We start from the raw sequence: 25,171 nt of genomic DNA, 5'->3' as shown, positions 1-25,171 counted from the left end.
AGGCACACCCTTCGCATTTTAATAACTCTGAGCTGAGGAGAGAGGATGAGGAGGGTGAGGAGGGGGTGGAGGGGGAGCAGGGGGGTGTAGTAACTTTTGTCGCCATGCCGCTTTTCCACAGGTTCACTCCTCCAATTGGATATTGGAGCACACATTCGGGGAGGAGCAGCCCGAGCAGCCAAAAGGGAGGAAAAAATGTGAAGGGTAATTCCTCGCTGTGTAGACTCAGCCTTCCTTTCAGCCTCCTCAGTCTCCCAAATGTTCACTGCAGCAGCGCGCGCTCTCTCCGGTTCACCGTGGCCAGCTGTGGCTTAAAAAAAGGGACTTCCAGACAGAAGAGGCACAGTCACAGAACCGGAGCACACGCAGAAGTTGTGAGAGTTTGTGGGGGGAAGCAGTTTGGGGAGGTTTTACGCATTGCGCAGGATGCAGGCGCGCTACTCCGTCTCCAGCCCCAACTCTTTGGGAGTTGTACCGTACATCAGCAGCGATCAGAGCTACTACCGGGCCGGCGGTGGATACACCGGGATGCCTGCGCCCATGAGCATGTACTCCCATGCGGCCCATGACCAGTACCCGGCCAGCATGGCCCGCGCCTACGGACCGTACACCCCTCAGCACCAGCCGAAGGACATGGTCAAACCCCCCTACAGCTACATCGCTCTCATCACCATGGCCATCCAGAACTCACCGGAGAAGAAGATCACCCTGAACGGGATTTATCAGTTTATCATGGAGAGGTTCCCCTTTTACCGGGACAACAAGCAGGGCTGGCAGAACAGCATCAGGCACAATCTGTCGCTCAACGAGTGTTTTGTCAAAGTGCCCCGGGACGATAAGAAGCCCGGTAAGGGCAGCTACTGGACCCTGGACCCGGACTCCTACAACATGTTTGAGAACGGCAGCTTTCTACGGCGCCGGAGGAGGTTCAAAAAGAAGGACGTGCAGAGGGACAAGGATGATCGGGACAGACAGGGGAAAGACCCATCTGCCCGCACCCCGGGCCAGGAGCAGGACCCGCCGGTGCAGGGCTCTCAGCCGGTGCGGATCCAGGATATAAAGACGGAGAACGGGACCACAACGCCGCCGCAGGCCGCGTCCCCGGCCCTGAGCGCCGTGGCCAAGATCGAGAGCCCCGACAGCAGCAGCAGCATGTCGACAGGCAGCCCACACAGCGTGCCCTCCACCCGGTCACTCAGCATGGACGGACCCGAGCACCACCACCACGGCCAGGCCCAGGCGCAGGGCTTCAGCGTAGATAACATCATGACCACCCTGCGGGGGTCTCCGCAGGCCGAGCTGTCCCCGCCACTCATCGCCTCCTCTCGGACAGGTATCACCCCCTCGCTGTCGCTCAACTACTCCCCCAACCAGACACCCGCGTACAGCTCACCGACCTGCAACCAGAACGTCGTCTCCACGAACTCCAACGCGACCTATCACTGCAACATGCAAGCCATGAGCCTGTACGCAGGGGACAGATCATCCGGCGGCCACCTGGCGCCCTCCACCACGGTGGAGGAGGCTCTGCCCGACTATTGCATCACCACGACCACCGCGTCCCCTCTCGGACACGGCAACCTGAGCCAGGCGGGCCAGGACGGCCACCACGCGCACCAGGGACGACTCACGTCCTGGTACGGGGACCTGAGCCACTTGAGCCCGGCTTACCCGGCGCAGCAGCAGAACTTCCACTCTGTGCGGGAGATGTTTGAGTCCCAGCGGATCGGGCTGAACGGCTCCCCGGTCAACGGGAATAATAGCTGTCAGATGGCTTTCCCATCCGGCCAGTCCATCTACCGCACCTCAGGAGCTTTTGTTTATGACTGCAGCAAGTTCTGAGCGCCACAGTGTGTCTTTTAAATTAATAACTCTAATATATGTTTTCTATATTTTTTGTACTTTTGGTCTTTTATTCACACTCCGAATGGACATAAAGGTTCAGAGACTTTCTGTCGAGGCGTGTGTAACACCACAAACACGTAAGTGTCTTCCCTCTCACTTTGAGAATTGTTTATAAAGATGGCGCGAATACCAGCAGCTTTTATGACTATAGACTGTAAATTATAGCCTAATATAGTAATTTATTTTTAGGAAAAGGGAGTGGATGGATACTGAGGACCAAACTCTTAAAAAGTTTTTCCAGTTTTTCTTATCGCTGCCTTTATTTGTCCCGGTTCTTGTATAGAAACAGAGGGGGGACTTTGTAGTCTGTACTGACTTATTTTATTCATTTTGTCTAATTTGTTTTGAAAAAACTATTTTGAAGGCATTACATTTTGTTTGTTTAATAAAGTGCCGTCTATTTGATTTAAACCTGAGTGATTTATTAGCAGTGTTAATGCTACTGGACGGGAGTATTTTTTAAATGAAGGGATAGAGCACCAGGAGGAGGTCACAATGTGTTTTTGGAGTTTAAAATATTTTATATAATTTTGAGGGGGTGGCCACTGAAAAACAGTTATTTAGGAATATGTCAGGAGTGTTTTAGAGGGGCTGAGCCTATAAGCGCATTTGATTCTTTCAGTGAATCCTCATCATTTGGATTTTAGATATAAAAGAAACAATAATGAACCACAATGATAAAGATTAATAACATCTGTTTGGTTCAAGAATGAATATTTCATGAAAACACAATCAGGAGGTTTGCGGCCCTATTTTGCGCAGCGGAGGCCCAATCCAACCGCACAGCCGAGGCTACCTACAATATCAAGCTGTGAGAGGTCAGATAGATCCACGCTGCTCTTCACCTTCAGTATGAAAGCTTTGGGTCGAGCTGCAGCTTCTATATCTTCAACATTCGAGCGGTAAATAAACACATGCGTGGCAGCAGCTCAGCAGTGCGGTTTGAACTCGCTAAGGCTCCGTCAGCAAAACACAGCAGCCACTGCAAGCCGAGCAGGCTCCCGTCTGACTGCTGCGCGTGAACGATGGATGCAGAAAGGCTGCAGCTGCTGCATTTATTCTGGATGTTTCAGAGACGTTTTGCCGCCTGAGCAGAGCCTGATAGGACAGCGGCCTGCTCTGCGTGCTGTGTCCTGCAGGCTGGAGATTTCCAGCAGCACTGACCTGATGTGACTGAGTGGCACCGCTGCTGTCAGATGTTTGTTTATTTCCCCTGATGACGTAGAGCTGGATGACCCCCCCATAAACACACAGATTCTTACCAAGATCCAAGCTCTTCTATTTAAAAAAAAAAAAAAAAATCTTTAATTTCCTGTAGGTGTGCAGGCAGATCCAAATGGCAGCTGTGCATGTCCAGCTGTACTCTCGATATTAAAAAGATTATAGCGCTATAAATTCAATATTTTCTAATATGTTAGATAAAAACAGGAAACACTTTGTAGGAACCATCATTAATAAATGTAAATCAATAGTTAATTAAACTGCAGTTCGCTGTAAACAAACAATGAAATGCTTTATAAACCTAAATCTAAATAAATATTTCATAATAATCAAATATTTATTGTGAAGTTGCAACTTCTATTTAAAATACTGCGATTATAGAGTTGCAACTGACGTGTGAACCTTTACAATTGCTTCATAAATGTTTTGTAACGCATTTCATTCATAACTGTTAACTAAAGTTTAATTAAATAAGAATTCACCATTTTTAAATAATGGTTATTTTAAAGTGTTGCTTGTTTTAATAGCCCGAACACGCAATAATGTGCGTAATAGGTGAAATCAGCAATAATAATAATAATAATAATAATAATAATAATAATAATAATAATAATAATGATAATAATAATCCTTTTTGCCTCCTAACCTCTGATCCAGCAGCCTGCCAGGACATTTTCACTCCCTGGCAGACAGTAAAACACCTCCACTGTGTGTGTGTGTGTGTGTGTGTGTGTGTGTGTGTGTGTGTGTGTGTGTGTGTGTGTGTGTGTGTGTGTGTGTGTGCGTGTGTTCTGCAGGCAGGCAGTAAAAGCTCAAACGAAGCCGCCAGTCACTTTCAGGCCTGTGTGGATGAGATTTTAATGAGTCAGTGAAACTACAAAACTCCAGCGGTCCCTCTCTCCCCACACTGGGCCACCGGGCAGATGAGTCGAAGCCCATAAAACTAACGTAAACAAGGCGCTGTTGGCTCCACTGCAGCACCTTCCACATGAGAGCCTCAACCGCAAAATTATGCACAAAAAGCTGAATAAAAACTAGATTATTGCTTCTAAACAACCGTCTCCTTGATTGATGCGGCACTCGAGGGTCAGGACGGAAAATCTAGTCACGGCTGCGAATCATTTTTCATCATAAGGACGAGACAGGCGGAGGTGACGGGGGTCAATGGAGAGGATGTCAACAATGCACTTTAGGAAAGGCCTGCGAGGAGGCTGCAGTAAAGCCTGTCACTACCTTATCTAAACCAAGCAGCTCTGGGACTCGTGCATTGTTGTGGCAGTTCACAGGCCTCCCCGAGGAGAGACGAGCTCCTCGGGCTGGAGACGCTGCCAGCGCGCGTAAAAGGCGCATTCAAAAGGCCCTAATTAAGGAATTATTAGGTTATTGTGTCATGTTGTGTGCGAGGTATCCGCATGTTCGGTGTTAATTAACATCAGTGTGGAATACACATCGCCTCGAGGCAGATGTGTGGATGTCTTTCACGGCACCAGGCGTCTGCAGATGTTCTGTTTGGCGCATTAACCGCAGTTTGATGAGCAGCACAAAGACGAGTGGCAACCTGAGAGCCCACATCTTATGTGTTCAGCGTTTGGCAGGAAATCAGGTTGAAAGGCACCTGAAAACATCTGAGAGCGTCGGTGGATTCACACAGGAGATACTTCTTTTACAGTGAGGGGGGATTCTTTTCTTACGCAGACACTATTCACAGATTTTTAAGAGGCGTCTTTTGTTTCTATAAAAGAAAGCACCGCTGGATTTAGCCTTTTCTCTGTTGAGACTTTAATGCTTGACCTGTTATATTTTTGCAGCATAAGTCAAAACTGAAATTAAGAATGATCGTGTTTCTATATATTAATTGAATGTTTTATGTCCAAAATCGTAAGAATAAGAGTATTAATTATAATCTCGCTTGTGAGGCCCTTTAAAGATCTTTAAATGAATAAACATGTGTATTTTATATTAAAACATTTCAACAAGAAGATTAAAACAGGATAATGTGAATATAATATAATATAATATACAGAGGAAGGTGTTTAACTTTAAATCCAGAAACTGTGTGGCTGTCTGGGTGTAGGTTTAACTACACCTCTCTTCTCTTATATCTAAGTGTGTGTGTGTTCAGTTGAGTCTGGTATGTTGTGTCAGTGGAGCTAAATCCCTTCTAGCAGAAGCGATGGTTGAGATCTCCTCGCTGTGTTTAATCCTGCACGATCCGACAAATACTTGACTCAGTTTTAGACGTGAAATACAGGAAGGCGTATAAATAACACGCCATCTTTAAGGACATCTGCGTGTCTTGTCTATGTGAAGCTCATGCTGGTCTTTGAGTTTTCCTGCTCAGCTGAACCCTTCATCACGTTTACAAATCAAACCGATTAGAGCTCTCAGAGGAGGGATGTCCGTCATTTAGAGCAAGTGAGCTGAAATTAAATGTTAAACAACAATTTCATGGTGATGGTTGGTCTCACGCGTCACTGGCAGCTGATGTGGACTGATAGTTTTTAAAAAGGAAACTTTGCTTTTGCGTCAAATCTTCCAGACTTTAGTCTCATCTCTTGGATTATTGTTCACTTTGAAAACTTCTCGCGATTTTATACAATTTTGAAGAGGCAACCTTTCATTTTTTTTATTCTGTGACACTGCTTCTCTCTGAGGTTTACTGCTGTCACTTTGCGTCCCAGTGCTGACACTGGGTTTCTAGCACAGAACCTCCGGCTTCCTCTAAAAAGGGAACAATTAATATGAGGTTATGTTGAGCCCAATTCAGCATTATTATATGAATAAATGAAAACACCCAGCAGCCCTAAATGACGATTATTAAAGAGACATTTTGATTCAGCACGATTCAAAACTATAAACACCGAACTTAGTTTCCCTAGAATTTGTTCTTATTACAATTAAATGACGTGTTCTAGAGTAAAAAGTTTGAATGCTGCAGCTTTTCTCCCTCCTGCAGCTTTGAATCGAGAGTTTTTCCCTCTTTGTTCATCAGATTGACAGAAAAACACTAATATTCTTGTCTTGGAAGGATTTAAAGAACCGGTGACCACCTCATGACTCTAAATCGACCGTCCAGCTGTTTAATCCTCTCTAACTGTTTGTTTAGCTGCATCAAAGTTTCTGATTTCTTTCCATTCGGGCTCCAGATCCAGTTCAGCTCTCTTTCTCCGACTGCCAGCAGTAAACCTGATCACAAGACTCGCCTAATTGTTGTTGAGCTGTTTCTAAACGCGGTGCACCTGCGAGAGGCTGAGCCCGCTCAGTGTGTGTTTTCTGCTCCCAGCAGCGGTTTCAGGGGCCCAAACAACCTCAGAGCCACATCTGGTTCTCATTCAGAGCCCGGCGCACAGACGCAGCGCTGTCCAGGACGATCACACAGACTCTTAAACGTCCTGTAGGTGTTTTGTCCCGCACAACAGACAGAGGCGATCCCAGCCTGCTCACACCGCTCACTGAGCGCTCCAGGGCTCCGCAGGGGTGTTCACAGTCAAAGCGCTCGACCCCAAAATAACAGGTCAGTGGAGAGTAACTAAGTACATTTACTCAAGTACTGTATTTAAGGACACATTTGAGCAGTTTCTGCTCCTTTATTCTGAGTCTCCGCAACGTTTCAGAGGGGACTTCTGTCATTAATACTCCTTTCCTTATCTGACAGCTTCGTTACTTTATGATTTTTATATGTAAAATATAAGAAAAACTCAACATTTTAAGGCATTACTTTAGATAAAACTACCAATCAACATACAATTAAACTGAGCTCCACCTCAGCTACAATATTAAAATGATTCTTTAACTTTGCGTACTTTTACTTTTGATATATGAAGTATATTTTTCCTATAATGCTTTTTCTCAGGGAGGATTTTGGATAAAGCACTTTAAGTTACAGCAGAGTACTTTTACATTGTGTGTATCGCTCTTTTTACTTCGCTTCTCACCTCTAGAAAATATCCCAAATTAAAACATACATCCTACATCTAGTTTCAGCTGTGATAGGCCCAAGAGACGTTATTAAACACAATGAATATCATTTATCATAAAGTTAATCCGTGTATTGTAATCAGTTATTCATTTCATTCAGAATGTGTCAGATCGATAAAAAAAAAAAAGTGCAAGAAATCTATATTTTAGCGAACATATTAATCAGTCATTTTTGCCAAAACGAGAGAAAAATCTTTACAGATGATTCAGATTCACGTGTTTCAACTTAAACCGCACTGCCTTAAAAACTTGAATCCTCTCACAGCAGTTTTAAGACTTCACTCTAGAATTAAGTGTTAATTCACCGCAGAGAGAGACGCAGTTTAAGAGACAGAAGACGTCTCAGTTGGTTTAGTCCTGTTAGATGGGAGGTGTTTTCAGTGTAAACCGTCCCGACTATCATCAGGACCACAGCAGGTCCGGGCCAGGGCTCCTCGCTCTCAGTGCGCCTTTGAAATGTGCAGCCCGTCTGGACAGACGAGAGGTGTTTGAGAGCGGGACTCTGGGGCTCCGGGCGCGGGGAAAGACGCACTTCCTGCCGAATAACAAGAGCGCAGTGTGCTCGCTAATAAAAACCCTGGAAAGCCGGAGCGAGCAAAGAGGGGAGAAACGACGGGAGCTGAGCCAGCCGACCTCTGCACAACCTGGGCAACACACACACGCGCACACACGCGCGCACACACACACAGTTTTACCCCTTCTACATCACCAAAAAAAACATTGACACGACATTTAAGAAGATCAGTTTTTATTATACCAAATGTTTCATTTATTCATTTATATGTCAAATCATTAATAAACCCTGGATTCTTATTTCCCAGTGAAAGATAAAATCTTAAATCATTCTATATATTTACATAGTTCTCAATTCTATCAGGACATAAAGACCACAAACCACAATCAAAAGAAACAAATGCATATAAATAAAACCCTCAAAATTTGCCATGGCTATAAATTATAACATGATCAATGTTGGAGAATAAAAAAGGCGTCCCTGCTATGTGATAACATAACACAATCAAACATGACATGACATGCTAACAATAGACACAAGACACAAAGGCAATGAATGGTTCAGTTTAACCTCCTTAACCAAGAAGACAAAGGACATGATAACGTCATTTGGAAATGTCACAAAGGTAAAAATGCTTCATGCTCCTTCCACTGCTGGTCTCAGTGGTGGAACACAGGAGTGTAAAATGTTTCCGTCCTGGGTGGACCGACTGGTCCGGCCTCAGGCGTTTGGGTTTGCCTTCATCAGCTCGACGTCAGCGTCCACCATCTCCTTCACCAGCTCCTGCAGAGTCAACATTTCATTTTAAATGAAAGGGAAGGTTTCTACACTGGTTGACAACTGTCATTTAATGAAAATTACATGAAAGAGCCTCTGATAGTAATAATAATGCATTGTTTTGATTTATTTATACTGTGGTTTACAGCAGGGCTGCTGTTAACGAAGACACCGACTCTGACACAGTGAGAGCTTCATCTTGCTCGTATCTAATAAAAACATGTATCGACCTTCAGCTGGAGTGTATTTGAAGAATGAATGATGTCAGGGCTGGGTATTGAACTTTCATTGCTCTTTTTAGGAATATCAAAAACTGTAAAGTGACAAAAACTGTCACTGAATGTGAGGTCAGATTCAGAGTCTTGTTTGTTTATTCTTTGATCATGATTTAATTCAAAAGTCTGCCACTTTTATACCATTTTATATTTAGGCAACATTCCTGTTTGGCTGCTTGTGTTCAGACGACTTTTAACACTTGAGAACTTTTTTATAGAGAAATATGTTATATTTCTCAAATATTGCATCAGCATCGAAACACAGGCATTGTATTAACAACAACCCAGACAATACGCAACAGTATTTGATCATATCATGTTATAGTTTTACAAAATTATGCTGTGAATAAACTAAAAGCAAATCCAAAATTAGCTTTGCCTAACAGTTGAATGCAGTTCATAGCACTGAACATCAGTTTGATTTGTTTTTATACGTGGCTTCTTTGGTTATTATTTTTTTATTCAAAACGTTTCCAATAAAAGGAAAATATTTCATATTCCATCCCATATAACATACAATAGGTTCATATCAGGCTGATATAAGACACAATTTCTCTGGAAGGCCTGTAATCGTACTTGCTGCTAATTTGTTGGATTTTCATTGCTGCAGTCAGTGAATGTTAGTTATGTTTAACTTATTAAAAATCTGGTCACAAAAGCAGGCTGTGCTACCCCAGCCACCACAGACACGTGCAGACACTCAGTTCTCTGCGCTGTTTTCTTAGAAAATATTCCTTAATTCTCATAGAATGGCTCGTTTTGGTATTTTATCGACAGTTATTGTCCTTTCTGTGGCTGAATTATTTCACCAAATCATTTCATGTCTGTACTTGTGTAAAAAAAATATTCTCACTTATATCTGATATTGATTTAACCAGGTGAGTGATACGCACCTCAAAAGTCACTTTTGGCGCCCAGCCCATGGTAGTTTTTGCTTTGGTGCAGTCGCCATGGAGGTACTCCTGAACAGAGAGGGAGAGAAAGAAAAATAAATTATCTGTCATGTCTGATCTGATGTGTCGTCCTCGTATAAAGACATCCTGGATTCGACTCAACGTCCAAACTCGACTTCTTCAACAGGATGCGAGAGATGGAGAGTGATAATTACACACACACACACACACACACACACACACACACACACACACACAAACACACAGACACACACACACACACACACACACACACACACTCTCTCTCATACACACACACACACACACACTATCTCCTCTCTAGGGGAAAAAGGGAGGTCACAGAGTCTCGCTGGCCATCAATCCGCCCTCTCGGCTCCCCACCACCGATCTGTCCAGACAGCCCCCGTCGGTGCCAGAGGATGATGAATTGTGGGACTCTGGTGGTGTAACCCCCTTAACTCACCCCCCGCTCACCCCCTTACACATTTCCCCCCGTTGTGTTTTGCACCGGGTTCAAGATCCAGAGAGACCGTGCTCGAGACCACCAAAGAGACCGAAAACAACTTTACGTCTTTGTTATGTTTCCTTTCTTTCTCCGACTTCTATTTCCATCTCAGTTTTTGCGAGGGTTTTTTTCATGTCTTTGGCATCATCTGTATGAGCTTGTATCAGAAACACACATGTTGGCCTCAAGAGGTCTAATAAAACATTGCGGTGAAACCTGACACTGAAGAATCAAATTTTTTTCAATTAACTGATACTGTATGTTCCTTCATCCTGCAGCTAATTCCAAAATGACTCAAATCATTATGAAAGGACAACAAAGACTTCTATTTTTCTTTCTTTTTAATTCTTTAACACAGTCATGGCTTTGGTGCTTTCCTCTGTCTTTCTTTTATGTTTTCGCTCTGCATGGAAGTTAAAATTACATACACTACATGGCCAAAAGTATGTGGACACCCACACATTTCACTCATGCATCCCATTCCAAAACTATGGGCATTGACTGCTGCTATAGAAAGCCTTACACTCTTCTGTTTTTGGAACTTGGTCACTGGGATTTACTTTAAGTTGTCGTGTGTGTTGAGGGGTTACAGTGTAGCTCCAGAGCCTATGCATATGGCTAAAAAATGTAACTACACACCGGGGCAGCAGAGGCCACGGATATGCCAAACATGTTGTCACTCCCAACTTGTCAGTAGCCTGAATCTTCAAAATATGACGCTGTAGGTATCCTTCTACCATCACTTTTGCATGTGCAGGGCTCCGCAATCAAGTTAGCAGTAAAAAATGCTTAACGTCTGGTTAGACTTTTAAAATAAAGCTTGCTGACAAACATTTCACATTTCCTGAGTTCTGGACTGTAAACTCGGTGAAATGGTTGTAGTTTGGTTAAGTTTACACAGCTGAACAACTTGGTAAGGTTTAGGAATACATTGTAGATTGGGTTAAAGAAAATTTGAGTTTGACTTGGACTCAAAGTCAGGTCTCATCAACCCACCAACCTGCCCTCCTGTTAAATAGACTTTTCTTGACTTTAAGAACTGTGATTGATCTGTGAAAGATCAGGGCTGCTTGTGTTTTCTCCAACATGATTCCGATGCTTGTAGAGATTGCTTATAAGGAAAACAACATGAAGCAAGTTGAAAATAAGCATAACCATCTTCTCTGTTTCGGTAATCTAGAAAAACCACTGCAAATATTCTGCTCACCGCGATCATCACTCTCCAGCATAGTGAATCATAGAACATAAACACTAACGCCACAGGATCGTCTCATTGCCGGTTGTTTCATAAAGTGTGCCTGGTGTATTAGTGATGCTTTCACCAGGTCAGATCCGATGCTGAGCCATAAATGAAAACCTGGTTCAGGCAAAAGGTGTTAGATGCGGCTGTGGACCAGTGGAGTTCTCCAACAAACTGGGAATACCAGTTTCCACATGATGGCCTTGTTACAAAATAGGAAAGGGTATCACATATTGGATGCTGTTGCATTAACTTTCCATTAATTGGATCTAAAATGCTGAGTTCAAACCATGAAACCAGATCTAGAAATCAGACCTACACAAAAAAAGAGCAGTGTTTCTGTCTGACGTTGAACCTCTTGAAAATTTCTTTTCTGGGTGATCTTATTACAGAGGAACGCTCACAGCAGCACTGGCATAGTTCAGCCTTTTCTTGAGCAGAGACCCACATCTCAAAGAGGCTCCACAGCGCTTAATCACACTCTTCAGATTACACACAAAGGCAAGAACACTGAACACACACATAGTGAACAAGTACAGGCTGATTCAGCTGGTGACACTGCTCAGTTTGAAAACTCGGTTCAATTCCAGGTGAGCTGTCTTTATTTTTAACTTCACATGGCTCAGATGAAAGCTACAAACAATTTTCTCCTCCACCTGTAACAGCAGCACAAACAGCTCTTTCTCATGTGAGCAGCACTGTACATTACTCACATCCATTTTTGGCTCTGAAGCCATAACTGGAAACATTTTCAGACTAATTACCTACAGCAATGAGACGTAATTTATCATGGGGCTGAAGTAATTATTATAGGGTGACTTACTCAACAATTATATTAAATAATCCACTTGCTTCATAATTATATTGATTAAGGTTTGTAATGGAGAACATTGTGTAGCTGGCATTGAAGAAACATCAGCTGGTCTCCTCACGAACTCTGAAGCTTCTCCGAAGTGTTACAGATAATATTTTAACATTTTTGTTGAAAACTAAACCGAGTTTAAGATTTATGTGTTGCACAGTTTCTGTCTCTTGTTGATTGGCTGCTGACTGCCAAGAGGGCGGGTCTTATGTGATATGAGCCTGTCAGATGCAGATGCCAAAACAAATGAAGGGGAAAAAAATGCAAAGACAGTTTGGCGCGCTGCAGAGTAGTGGAAAAAAAAACCCTGAAGTAGCCTTTTGTCTAGCTTCTGTCAGCATATGCAAGTCAAATGAACTGAAATTAACTCCAAGCTGTGATGTATAGTCCTGTTGACGAAATGCCAAACGATGATGGCTTACTGAGACTCAGGTAAGACCTTACCCTGACCCTTCTTGCTTTGGCAACGACAACCGAATGCACTTAATATCTGCTGTGACCTGTAACTACCTGCTGTGAGTCACCTCAGTCAAGGTGGAAGCGCCTGTCATTCACTTCAACTGAAGCAAGGCCCACTGACAAATACAACAATGTGTTTCCCACTTCTAGTTGAGTTCCAGTTGGGTCCGACTGACTCAATTGCCCAACCTTAACCAACAAATATGCATAGACGACCAGTACAAACAATGCTGTCTTCAAACATCTTGTGAATAAAGCAACTAAATGTAACCTCTTGGGGAAAGATAGTTGACTGTTGAATCTCGGCCCCAGATGACGCTTTGAAAACGTCAGAATGTGACAGACATGGTTGATGATGAAATTTGCATCACAAAGAACCCTTGTGGCCATGCAGATGTGAAAGCATAAATTGGCTTACTGACCCAGGGTTTATTATTTCCCAAGATTTGAGAATTATCATTTTAGTAGGACTTTGTGTAGCAAAGTTTTACCACATGAGGTTTTTGGGACTCCAAGAATAGTAAAAATCCATCATTGAGAGAGCTAAACACAGGAAGTCAAGCATCGAAATTTGGCATTAAAGATGCTCCGTCAGATTCTTAGTCTTGTTCACTGATCAGATACCGTTTTAGCTTACATTTTAGTTCTTGTAATGCAACTTCTGTTAAAGACAAAGGATTTTTTAAAGAAAAACATGTTTATAGTCTTTAAACAATGTAAAAAAAAAAAAAAAGAAAATTGAAAGATAATTGCAATATGACTAAGTGCAATATCCAAATCGCAAGAACTGCAATTATTTCATAAAGGTAAAATGTGTCACAAACAGTGTTTTAATGAAATGTTGTAGTGCTGCAGATGCCCTGACCTACAAAGCTTGCTCTCCAAATGTAATAAAACATGTTTGTTTGGCAGAGACCGGGAGAAATGCCACATCATCATGATTTTACCAGTATTTCAATGACAATGAAAATTGTGAAGTAAAATTTAATCATCCGTAATTATCATGAATTATATCGCAATATCTGTCAAAATAATCGCAATATGACTTTTTGACCATATAGTGCAGCCCTAAATGAAATCCAGTGCCAACAGGGAGTAAGCAGTGCCTCGTATCATCATCATTTTCATCATCGTCATGCCTAGCCTCTGAAATCTCCATCTGAGCTTGGCAGGAGAACATCTACTGAAATCAGACTCTTGTCTGCTAAGTCTGCCGTCTTAGCAGACAACCACACAGTTCAGCATCCAGGAAGTTAATCCAGCGTCTGGACTTTCTCAACCAGGATTTCTGCAGGTGACAGACGAACTCACCCTCGCAGATCCGTCTGCAGAGTGCGGCTCAGTTGAATAAGAAGCTGCTCCCAAACTGCTAACAAGAGCGTTCTGCGGCCAAGTGAACTCACCCCAAACAGAGCATGTAGCAAATAATTCAACATGAACTACTAACAGATGGGGGCACAATATAATCTTCATATGGATCCGATTTGGAGTCAAACCCAACGTTTTGGTACATCCTGTTTAAGGCAGCACTCTGCCCAGAGAAAATATGCAGCAGTGATCATAACAACAACTGGTAGAAGAAAGCTGAAAATTAGCTGTGACAAAATACTCAGCCAGGAGCATTAGACACATTTTAGAGATTAAATGAAAATGTGAACTACGCCTATTCACCATCTGAGACCATGTTACAGGCCTGTGAGTGAGCATCACAGTCTCTGAGGGCTGATACGTATTATGAGTAGGAATTAGGACGTTGTTATGGCGTCTTTAATGGATTTAAAGCTGGCAGAGTAGCAGGAATACATCACAGCTGTTACTGTTTACTATTACTGTCATTGTCACCATGATGACCATCATCACCTCCGCACAACAGTTGCGTGAACATTTGCAGTTTAGCCAATTGCTACTCACCACAGAAACAGAAATGTCTTTGTTTCTGAAAAAAATATCTTTTTGCCAGTTATATGTGTTAATGGCACTCAAAACTACAGTCTCCATTAGCTTCAGTGGTTGAACCATGAAACTGAGGTTCAAGCATATTCAAAATGTTTTGTCACACAAACAATTTGCTCCATATCGAATCCAAAATTGTTGCAAAATCCAATAAAACAAAGCTTAACCTCTACAGCAAGTTTACCCCACCAAAACCTGCATCACAAAATAACCCAAAGTTCTGATTGGATGTTCTTGCTCTCAGGAAACTGGCTTCTCTCCTGCTATTATCACATGCATAACAGTGGTCTTTTTAAATTTTTTCAATGAACACAAACTGACACTGACATAATTTTAACTGAAATGTCATGTCTTCCTAGTCAAATGTTGCTTTATAAAAAAGAACATCTGTTAACAACGCTGATTAACAGTTAACCCTAACCCTCTAAGATGTAATAAATGCTCAACTGTTGGCAAAATGTTCAACTTTAAAGATTAAAGTGTGCTCCATTTTGACTGTTTTCTGAGTCATTTCTTACTTTTAGACAGGTCAACTAGTCTAAGTTTAAACTTCTGTACAAATGTCAGGGAACGCGAACATTACCCTGAAAAGGACTATGCAAAATACGACTTTCGTAACTAAGATGCAATGGCAGATGTAACATTACCTTGTTATCGTACTACAAAATTTGTTAGAGAGAAAGACCTTTATTCATAGCCCCTTTCTTTAATCAGCAGATAATCTTGAATCTCTTACGATAGTTTGTTTTTTATGACCCAAACACAATATTTCCCCAACTCGAACCAAACATTTTTGCACATTAATATAGCCAAACCCTGAAACAATTATGTATATCATCTCTGTAACGGCTAATTGTAATGGTTTTGGAAGGCACTGAAAAACACTGTTATATTGTATATGTATATATTTACACTTTTACGTACATAAGATCAGTTTTCTGAACATTTTAATATTAATTAACAATGTTTTGCTCTGTGATATATCATAAAACGTTTGCCATTTCCAAGAATAATAAATATCAAAACACAATGCAGTACATAAAAGGCAATAACATCACCCCCCTTAGTGGTTGGGAACCCCTGCTCTATAGGACTGTTATTGATCCATTCTTGCCATAACTTTGATGATACAATCTCAGACATGAACAGTACTAGTTCCCTACTACAAGGCCTACCATTCCACATCTCTCCCTTCTTGCCTTTTTCCTGACACTCTCTACCCTAATAAAGATGGGAAGCCATAAAAAATAATCCTTAGAAATGTAAAAGTGAGGGACAAATAGAGTGTGATCATGGTCCATAAAGCACACAGGCAGTAAAAGGCACTCAGAGCAGGCATTTAACGCAAAGGAATTCTGGTATCACTGCAAGGCCTTTCAATAAATCACACGGCACACCGGGGCTGACCCCCAAACACATAAGGGCACACACACAACATGTAGCAGCGTGTGAACACACACATACAAGCACCTACATCACTTGTATGTAAGGATAGGTAGAATGTTAAATGTCCGTAAATTGTATTTATTTTTCTTCCTACTGGAAACCCACCCACTTATGGAAGACAGATCAAACGTTCTCAAGAAAACAACTCTCCTCTCTCCTCTCTCCCTCTCTCTCTCTCTCTCTCTGAGGGTTGCATGCTGGGAGACTATGATGTGGTTTTGGAAGTCCGGTAGCGTCTCTGGTATTTGTACAGTAGTGGACATGAGGCTGCAAATACAGAGACTTCAAAGAAAATCAGATAAAGCGGCCGAGAATGTTGTGAGAGTCTGAAGCTCACGGTCTCCATGTCCCCAGCAGACCCAGATGTTCCGACCAGACCCATATGTTCTGACCTTTGACCTCGCTGGGGTTTTGACGGAAGAACTCAACCCTGATCCTGCGCCTTTTATACCCAGGGTGAAAAGCTGTTACGACAGTGATGGGGACATGAAGAGGGGACAAATATGTTTCCCCTCAGGAGCCTCGACACTGCTGTCTGTCTGTAGGAACATGAAGGCTGCTGTGTTCAACATGTGACCAGGTGTGTGAACTGGTATAAGTGTGTGCAGGTGGAGACGCACTTGCAGCAAAAAAAGAGAACTTCATCACAGTTCAGACACAGAGTCACAAATCTGTCACTGGTCAATTTCTAACACACCTCCGCCAGCATCGCCTCCACTTATCACTTCCTTTAGAGCACAAAAGGCCCACAGTTTCAGCTGGAGGAAGGGAGGGATGAAACAAGAGACTTATGTGGTAAAGTGCATATGACTGCTTCTCTTTTTTACTTCAAAATACTGAATTATTATACTGAGTGTACACTGCAAACCTTGGACAATATGCTTTAACAATAGCATGTTTTCATGCCATTAGAGCAAATGTGAATTGACTGAATGTTTTTCTACAATAAGTCTGGACGTACATTTCCTAAACATGACATTAGAACAGTGTTTCCCAACCAGGGGGACCCCTATCTCTGGGGTTGGAGACGATAAGCAAGACAGAAAAGAAGAAGACAACAATTAAAATACATTTCTTTACCCGTTTCTCAAATTTTTGCTTTTATCTTTAAAAATTTAAATTGAGAAATTGATCTCTTAAAACTATTTAAATTAAACAATCTGAGACGTAACTTTGCCTACAGCTAATGCTGATGAATGGGCTTTAAGGGCACCAGTGCACTTAAGCAAAAATACATAAAATAGATGATGTCTTGTATTTCTTGATGCTTTGGCAAGACAAATGTATTTCACATTTCTTACTAATAGACCAAATTCGAAATTGAGCAAAAAAATGTATGAAGAGACAGATAATATACAAAAGAGACAGAGGCCGAGATTAAAGAATTGTTTTTGTGAGGAACTGATTGATTGACTTACAGTAACATTTGTTAATGCATGATAATGCATCTGTATTTATATTTTTGGATTGCTTTGGCAATATATATGTACATCAGGTTAATACAGCTCACAAGACACATCTGAATTGAGAGACATTTCCTATTTCATATGATGTTATAATGTGTGGTTAACATGTAAAAATCCAGTTTTTCTCTGCTATTTTGCCTTAAGTTGCTTCAAGGTATGAAAAATTATTTAATTTAAATTTGATAATCACATTCATTCTGCATCAACTTGTTTCAGCTCTTCATTGACTCAATAAGATGTGTAAAGAGAAATATAGAAACTATGACTTCATGTGTTCTGTAGCTGCACTGATTCATCAAATGGAAAAATTCTAGATTCAGCCTGATATATTTAGGATCTTTAGAAAATCCTCAGATTCTCACTAGACCCTTAGTAAGCCTTTAAATGAAGCTCTGTGGGTTTGATTTTGATTTGTGGTTGATTAGGACTGAAAAGGTCAACTGTTTGTGTCCCTGTGTGACACTGTTACAACACAAATCAGTGATTTTATGTGTATTTTTTGGTCAATAATAAAGTAGTAAATAAAGCATCACTGAGATAAATTTAAATGAATTGTGAGATGCTGTGTTGTCAGGAATCTAAGACAGTTATTAGCCAATCCTAGCCAGAGGTCAGAGGTCAGGTCTAGTATGTGTGTGTTTCTATGTGTGGGTGTCAGAGAGAGCTGTGTGAGTTATAGCTCAGGTTTCCTTCCCTGACTCCCCATGCAGCTTGGCCTGCGCACAATGTGTTAAGTGACCTCTAAAGGGTGGCCCTGTCACCCTGATGAGTATGTACACTACACTACACCACACACACACACACACACACACACACACACACACACACACACACACACACACACACACACACACACACACACACACACACACACACACACACACACACACACACACACAGACTACAGTGGGACTGACATGTACGGCTGCCTCAAATCGCAAAAGAGTAAACATCTCGTTTTATAGATCAACCGATGCAGGAAACCACACACACACACACACACACACACACACACACACACACACACACACACACAAAAGAAACAACAGGAAACAATTAGCAGAAAAGCAGGAAAGTGTGAATCTCCACAGGAAAACAGTAAAAGCCTCTTGTGATGTTTAAAAGCCAAAACATCACATCACAAAATGTCACTACTCTTCATCTCCTCGCCTCTCTCTCCTCTGGGCTCTGTTGTGTTGATTGCTCTCCATCAGTGCTCATTAAAATTCCTGGGGGAGCCGTGTGATAAATATTTACGTGGCTGAGGACGCACTCCACACACACTCCAAACACACTCCAGCGGCTGGATCTGACTGCCGATAGTGTTAAGTGCCCAAAGGCTCTGGCAGCGCTTTCGAGAGAGATCCGCAGCCCGCCGCCTGGTTGTATACGTGAGGCGTTTACTGTCAAGATAACGGGAGGGGGGCGCCAATTTATGGCTGTTAATCACAGTTAAATGTGTGTATCTGCGTGTGTGTCCACATCCAAGGATAATCTTTTAATGTGTGAAGTTTATGGAAATAAAGAGGAAAATATTGCACATTCACACATCTGGATATAAACGCATTTGCAGACACACACACACACACACACACACACACACACACACACACACACACACACACACACACACACACACACACACACACACACAGAGTGTAACCACAGTGGAGCTGGACTCCTCACTACTGTTCCACTAAGCTGTTGCCGACCCCCCTCCTCCTGTATTCTATTATTCCTGTGGACGGGAAACAGATCATAATTCCTGGAGTCAGCAGAAAGCTGCAGACTGAGAGGGTGAGAGATGGAGGGAGGGAGGGAGATAGAGAAAGAGGGGGGGAAGAGAGTCAGGGGTGCTCAGGTGACTGCTCACTTCCACTGAGGTCAAACTGAAACTGTGCAGTTAAGTCATTTCCAGTGAAAAGTGAAATGACTGTTTAGTCTGTTTGCCTGTTTGTATAATGTAGTTTGGGTGAAGTAGCACTTTGTGCAATACAGTCAGTGTGCGTGTGTGTGTGTGTGTGTGTGTGTGTGTGCGTGCGTGTGTGTGTGTGTGAGGAGTGTTTTGCATTTCTATCAGCCTCTGGGTGTTTCATATTTTAGAAGACATCAAAGGCGAACATAATTTCCCTTCTTTAAACAATCTTTAAACAACATTCTTCACAATCATACTACAAAGAGAGAGAGAGAGAGAGAGAGAGAGAGAGAGAGAGAGAGAGAATGAGGGAGAGAGAGAGAGAGAGAGAGAGGGAAAATGAGGGAGAGAGAGAGAGACAGAGAGAGAGGGCAAAAGGATAATGTCATCCAGTCTTATCTTAATTGTTGTGTAATCTCTGTGAAGCACTGAGGGGTCTGTCTGGGCTTTGACACCCAGCTTCAGTGTTTAGTATAGATGATGGTTTTTGAGCAGCTACTTGTATTCGGTTATTTTGGAAGAAAAATCTGGGTCCAACTTTTGCAGCGTTGGCCATCACCTCAGCAAAATAAAACATGTTTCTCACCAGAAACAATTCTAACATTGCTACATCTTTACAACAGGGTGCATAGGGCATTGCAAAACAGCCAAACCACGTATTTAGAAATAAAAATGTTTAATGTGTCTTATTTTCTGTTTTTACTTTTATATTGTTTCTCAGACCAACAGCAAAGTGCCCTTTATGGTTACTCAATGTATTGCTTAACAGCGTGCATGTTCATTTTCATCTATGATAAAAGCAGGAGAAGTCTATGAGAGTACTGACTGACTACTATAGCAGAGACATTAAGCAGGCCTAAGTAGGCTTAGGGTCCCAGTCCTGAGTCTACATCACTGGAATAAAATGGACTATTGAAATCCAGCTTGATTGCACAGATTGCAGTGCAACCTTGTAAAGTTGTGGCTGATGGGTAAAGTGTTATTATCATCCTCAGAAATGTTGAATTACACAAACTACAATAAACTACTTCTAAGTGCTGTATCGTAGGCAACTGGACATGTTTCAGTTTCCTGAAGACGTTTCACCCAATCCAAGAGGCTTCTTCAGTTCTAACTAACTGGAGGGGAGTTGCAGGCTTTTAAACTCCGTGTGGGAGTGTCCTTACAGAGTCAATAACATTACAATAAACTACAAAAATAAGCCAAGTTGAGAGTCAGTTTTTCAGTTGCTGTAAGTCTGGATTTGCACATTTCAACTTGATCTACCTTCCCAGAAAAAACGAGGACTAATATTGTGTATCCAACTGTGCTATAATATCTAGTGGTACGGACGCCCCGAAGGGATACCAAAGTCACAATATGATGAACAGGATTAACAGAAAAGCAAAGTCTTTCATACTTTTAAGACCTTTCTTTAAATTCAGCCACTTTTCTGCTGAAATACTGGATAATTTCTCTGATGGGCTCCTCAGCTGTGGGACTCTCCGCCTGGGGATTTCAGACAGACAAACTGAGTGTTCTCTTTAAAATCTCTTATCAAGACTCACTTTTGTATTCGGGCTTTTTCTTAACTGATGGTATTTGCTGTAACTATTAAAATTTTTGCATTTTTATGTAATATATATATATATATATATGATGGATCTTACTGACTTTTTTATTATTTGTTTTTATTGTCAAGAACTATGTAAATTTCTTTTTTGAAGGGTGCTATTGAAATAAAGTTAGTCGCATTATAATTTCTGATACTTGGGAGCAACATCACAACAACAAAGTCCGACGGAGCAAAAAAAACACGAGCAGTCAGGCAACCACATTTAAAAAAAAATATCTCAAACACTTTGGTTAAAAGGACCACAACCAAAATGTCTGAAATCTACATTCACCCATCAGCCCTCATAATACACAAACACACACAACACACATTCCAGGATACATACATAGACACAGGTTACATAGCAGCTCCCATTTTAGGAGCTGTTTTGGTGACATAGAAGTTAGATGTGAGGGAGAGAGATTCAGAGGGGAGGTATGTCTGAAGGACACACACACACACACACACACACACACTGGGTATCTCACACACACACAAGCACGCACACACTGGATGTGATATATGTGATCTGATTCAGGCCTTGGCTGAGCTCTCGGTGGTGTCGAGGTTAAATGAGGTGGTTCCACACAAAATCTGCTTTTCTGCAGCTCTCGGCTCCCAACACACTATTTATTAGTCTCTCATTCTTTCTATCTCTCTCTTATTTTACCTCAGCTGCTCTCTGAACACGCTACAAACGTACCAACTAACGTACGCTCCCTCAACTTCAACTCTCACCAGCCATAGCTCATTCTCTGCATCTAGATAGGCTTGCTGAGGGACAAGATAAATGCTTTGATTTTATCATTGTCTGTGAAACAAATGACAGTTTGGATCAGACAGTATGATGAAAAATGTGAGCAAAGTGGTTACAATAATTAGTATTTTAATTTCTGAGTAGGTTTTGGTTCTGATGGCTGTAACCATTTTGGATTATCTTCCAAACAGGTAAAATACCCAAATTTCCCATTTGTCTGAATTTTTATCAAGTTCTTTGTTGATGGTAATAATAATAATAATAATAATAATAATAATAACAATAATAATAACAATAATAATTATAATAATACAAACTTTCAGTTATTAATGTCGGCTACCGGGTACAAAAAATATTGACATTTGGATTTCAGTTCTTGTTTGTTAGGCCACTCAGAAAAATTCTCCAAAGGTGAAAGCATTATAATAAGTTTTAAGAGCATTCAGATTCAACAAGCAGCTTCCATTCTGGGTTCAGATTCAAGAAAACGCTATTAAATCCAATCCTTCATCTGAGTAGGCATGTAAGCCTCATCATGTTAAAATGGTTGGAACACTCACTGCAAAAACACCTTTCTTAACAAGCCATTCAACACCAAATCCAGCCTTTAAGAAAATGGAAAAAAAACAACCAAGATGATTTTTTAAAAATAAGGTGAAACGTTCTCATCCCAGATTTTGTTTTTGCATGTTTTAAGACTCAAGAATGGATAAATGTTTTAAAAAGCATATTGTCTGAGGATTTCTATAGGAAAGTTTTGGATTTTTTTCCTCAAGTTTCGACATATCCGTCTCCAGGATTTTAATTCTCCAACCGAACACAATGTGGTGAAAGATTACAACATTCACAAGTAACATCTTTTTTCAGATACAATTCTCTAGAGTTCTGTAGATTTTCCAGAACAGCCAAACTATTTTCCTGGGGACTTTTTCTTTGGTAGAAAAGGGTTCCAGCGCAAACAGCCCACTTATTTCTTTGCAGTGTTTTTGTTAACCAGTCATGAATTTAGTATCCCATTATTGAACAGAAATGAAGTAAAAATAGCAGGAATAGACAAAGTGGTAAAAGGAGGACGAGCAGGAGAAAGACGGAGGCTTGAATGGGCATGCCCATCGGTCCTGGGTCAACAGATTTCAATCCCTGCTCTCTTCCCTTCCTTCTTTGTCCTGTCGCCTCTATCCTGACACAGCGCGTGGAGGGACACAGAAGGAGAGGGAAAGACCAGTGTTGGTGTTGGGGGGGTTGGATGACATATGGGGAGGAGGAGGGAACAGTCCTCTATAGGCTACATCTCCTCCAGAATGCTGTTTCCTCTCTGAGCAGCATTCCTCATCTTATCAGCCTCAATAATCTGCCGTTCTCATCGTGCCCAAACAGGGAGAGCCAGAACCTGAGAGAGCGTGAGTGTGTATGAGAGAGTGCGAGAAGTCACTCCTTCACTCGCTCTCTCTCACACTCTCTCTCTCTTTCTATGTCTGCTGGCTGGTGATAGAGTGATAAAGCTGGGAGAAAAACAGCGAGCTGTCTGTTGCTCAGAGGAAGTGGTTGAAAGCTCCGAAATCCAAGGAATCACAAGGAGGCCTGCAATGACAAATGTATCTGACGCGACTCAGAAATGGCAGAAATGATAATGGACTGATACGAATGTAATACATTTTTTTCGCGTTATGTTTAGTCACATTTGCTGACTTCCTCCCTCACTCTCTAATGTATGATTTGCTGTTTTTTATAGTGACAGGCAACCAAATGACACTCACCATTACCTTGAATAAAATAACTGATTTCTCTGGGTTTGACAATTGTTGGAAACATTTGGGATACTGAAAGCATGCAACTCAACAAAACATATAACACAAGTCTAGTAATTTCTAGACATTTTGATGTGGAAATGTTGCAAGTTTTTAATGCATCAGTAAAAATAAAACAAACAAATAATTATAGCATCCTGGGAAGCAGGTGTGGAGAAAAGCCTCATTTTATGTGTTCCTGCATTGTAAATGTTGGTGGTCTGGTGCACATTGTTTTCACAAGAACTGTGTGCATGTTGGTTTGTTGCTACCATAAAGCTGCTGTTTATGTTGGAATCTGCTCTAAATTGAGTCCCATCAACCTGTGACTACAACTCACTCTACTGTACATACAATACTTAATACTAACATACTCATTTTTGCAATGCTTTTGTGTATGACACAGCAACAAATTCAAAAAAGATCAGACTGGGCAAGAACCTTGAACAGTCAGATGATCTCATAAAAAATGTAAGGGGAGGAACGCATCCTGGACTGAGTTTGTGAGTAGTATTCTTTGGATTGGGGATATATGTAGGCATAAAAATTGCAAGAAAATTCCAAGGCACTTTCATTCTTAAACAAATAAAATGCCTTTATTGTCACAGGGTCGTCATGTTGGACCTTAAAATCAAATTTTTCTTGTGTTTTTCAGAGCCCTTTTGTTGTTGTCACACAGTTTACAAACTGACTAACCGGTAGAACCAGTAATTTCCACCATGTTAACGTATGATTTTAGTGCAGGGAATTAGCAACAGTGCAGGAGCTTTTACTTTTGGTTTTACCATCAGATACAGTGGTTCAGATAATCTGGAGAAACTCTTGTCTTGTTTACAACCTGCCTGATTATCTGAGTGCTTGTGTTTATTGCTCAATTGAATCTATTGATAGTGAAGTCATCGCAATTCAACACCTTACTTTGATGAGTACAGTGTCATTGTAACCAATAGAACCGATGACTGGCAATACAAAAGTAAAACTTAAATTAGAATAAACTGGAAGTTTCCTTTAAACACATTTCAAAGCAGGGCTTTTACATCTCGCAAAAGTAAAGGATCTGAATACTTCTTCCAACACTCGGGTCGAGCAAAGCAGTGAGGATGGAGGTGGGAGGGAGCACAATATGACGGACGAGCAAGCTCAGAGAATGACTGAGTGAGAAAGAGAAATAAATTGAGCAAGAGTGAGAGAGTGGGAGAGAGAGGACAGAGAGAGGAAAAGTAATGCGACTGAGCAGCCTCAGGGTTACAGGAATGTGGGGGCTCCTGAGTTCAGGAAGGTTCGTGTGTGTGTGAGTGTGTGTGTGTGTGTGTGTGTGAGTGTGAGCGTGTGTGCGAAAGAGAGACATATGAGTGTGTGAATGTTGGGGCGCCTGAAGAGAGCAGCCCCAGAATTAATTACCCAATCAAGATAACAAGCCAGGGAAAGACATTAGAGAGGTCACACTACAATTAACCTCTTAAGTCTAAACCTCACACACACCTACACACACACAATAAAAGTCATAGAGGTGGGGGCTCATTACAGAACACAATGTTAATAAAAGTCACAGTTCGATATCACCCTCCTGGACTCACATTTGCTGACGTCTCAACTCTAGTGC

The 25,171-nt window shown here is 41.6% G+C and overlaps 2 protein-coding genes across 2 annotated transcripts in view; one reads left to right on the top strand and one right to left on the bottom strand.

Annotated features, from left to right (window-relative positions):
* The first annotated feature begins 230 nt into the window (after positions 1 to 230).
* Positions 231 to 2,310, top strand: foxc1b (forkhead box C1b). Its single transcript, XM_084354447.1, has one exon. It carries the CDS (start codon positions 427 to 429, stop codon positions 1,840 to 1,842), a length of 1,416 nt encoding a protein of 471 aa, XP_084210573.1. The 5' UTR covers positions 231 to 426; the 3' UTR covers positions 1,843 to 2,310.
* A 5,525-nt stretch (positions 2,311 to 7,835) lies between these two features.
* Positions 7,836 to 25,171, bottom strand: part of gmds (GDP-mannose 4,6-dehydratase) — a 173,794-nt gene continuing 156,458 nt past the window's right edge. The window contains exons 11-12 of the mRNA XM_084354445.1: positions 9,564 to 9,632; positions 7,836 to 8,401 (exon numbers count right to left, since the gene is read on the bottom strand). Of these exons, the coding sequence (XP_084210571.1) occupies positions 8,339 to 8,401; positions 9,564 to 9,632 (132 nt within the window). The 3' untranslated portion in view covers positions 7,836 to 8,338. The remainder of the gene's footprint in view (positions 8,402 to 9,563; positions 9,633 to 25,171) is intronic.

Source organism: Pagrus pagrus, assembly GCF_965226575.1.
Source record: "Pagrus pagrus genome assembly, chromosome: 6".
Lineage (NCBI taxonomy): Eukaryota > Metazoa > Chordata > Actinopteri > Spariformes > Sparidae > Pagrus > Pagrus pagrus.
Note: the sequence above shows the minus strand (reverse complement) of the source record. Positions and strands in the feature narration are given on the sequence as shown.

What these genes read in the sequence shown, in the direction of transcription:
- foxc1b (XM_084354447.1), top strand. Translation starts at nt 427, where the DNA reads ATGCAGGCGCGCTACTCCGTCTCCAGCCCCAACTCTTTGGGAGTTGTA.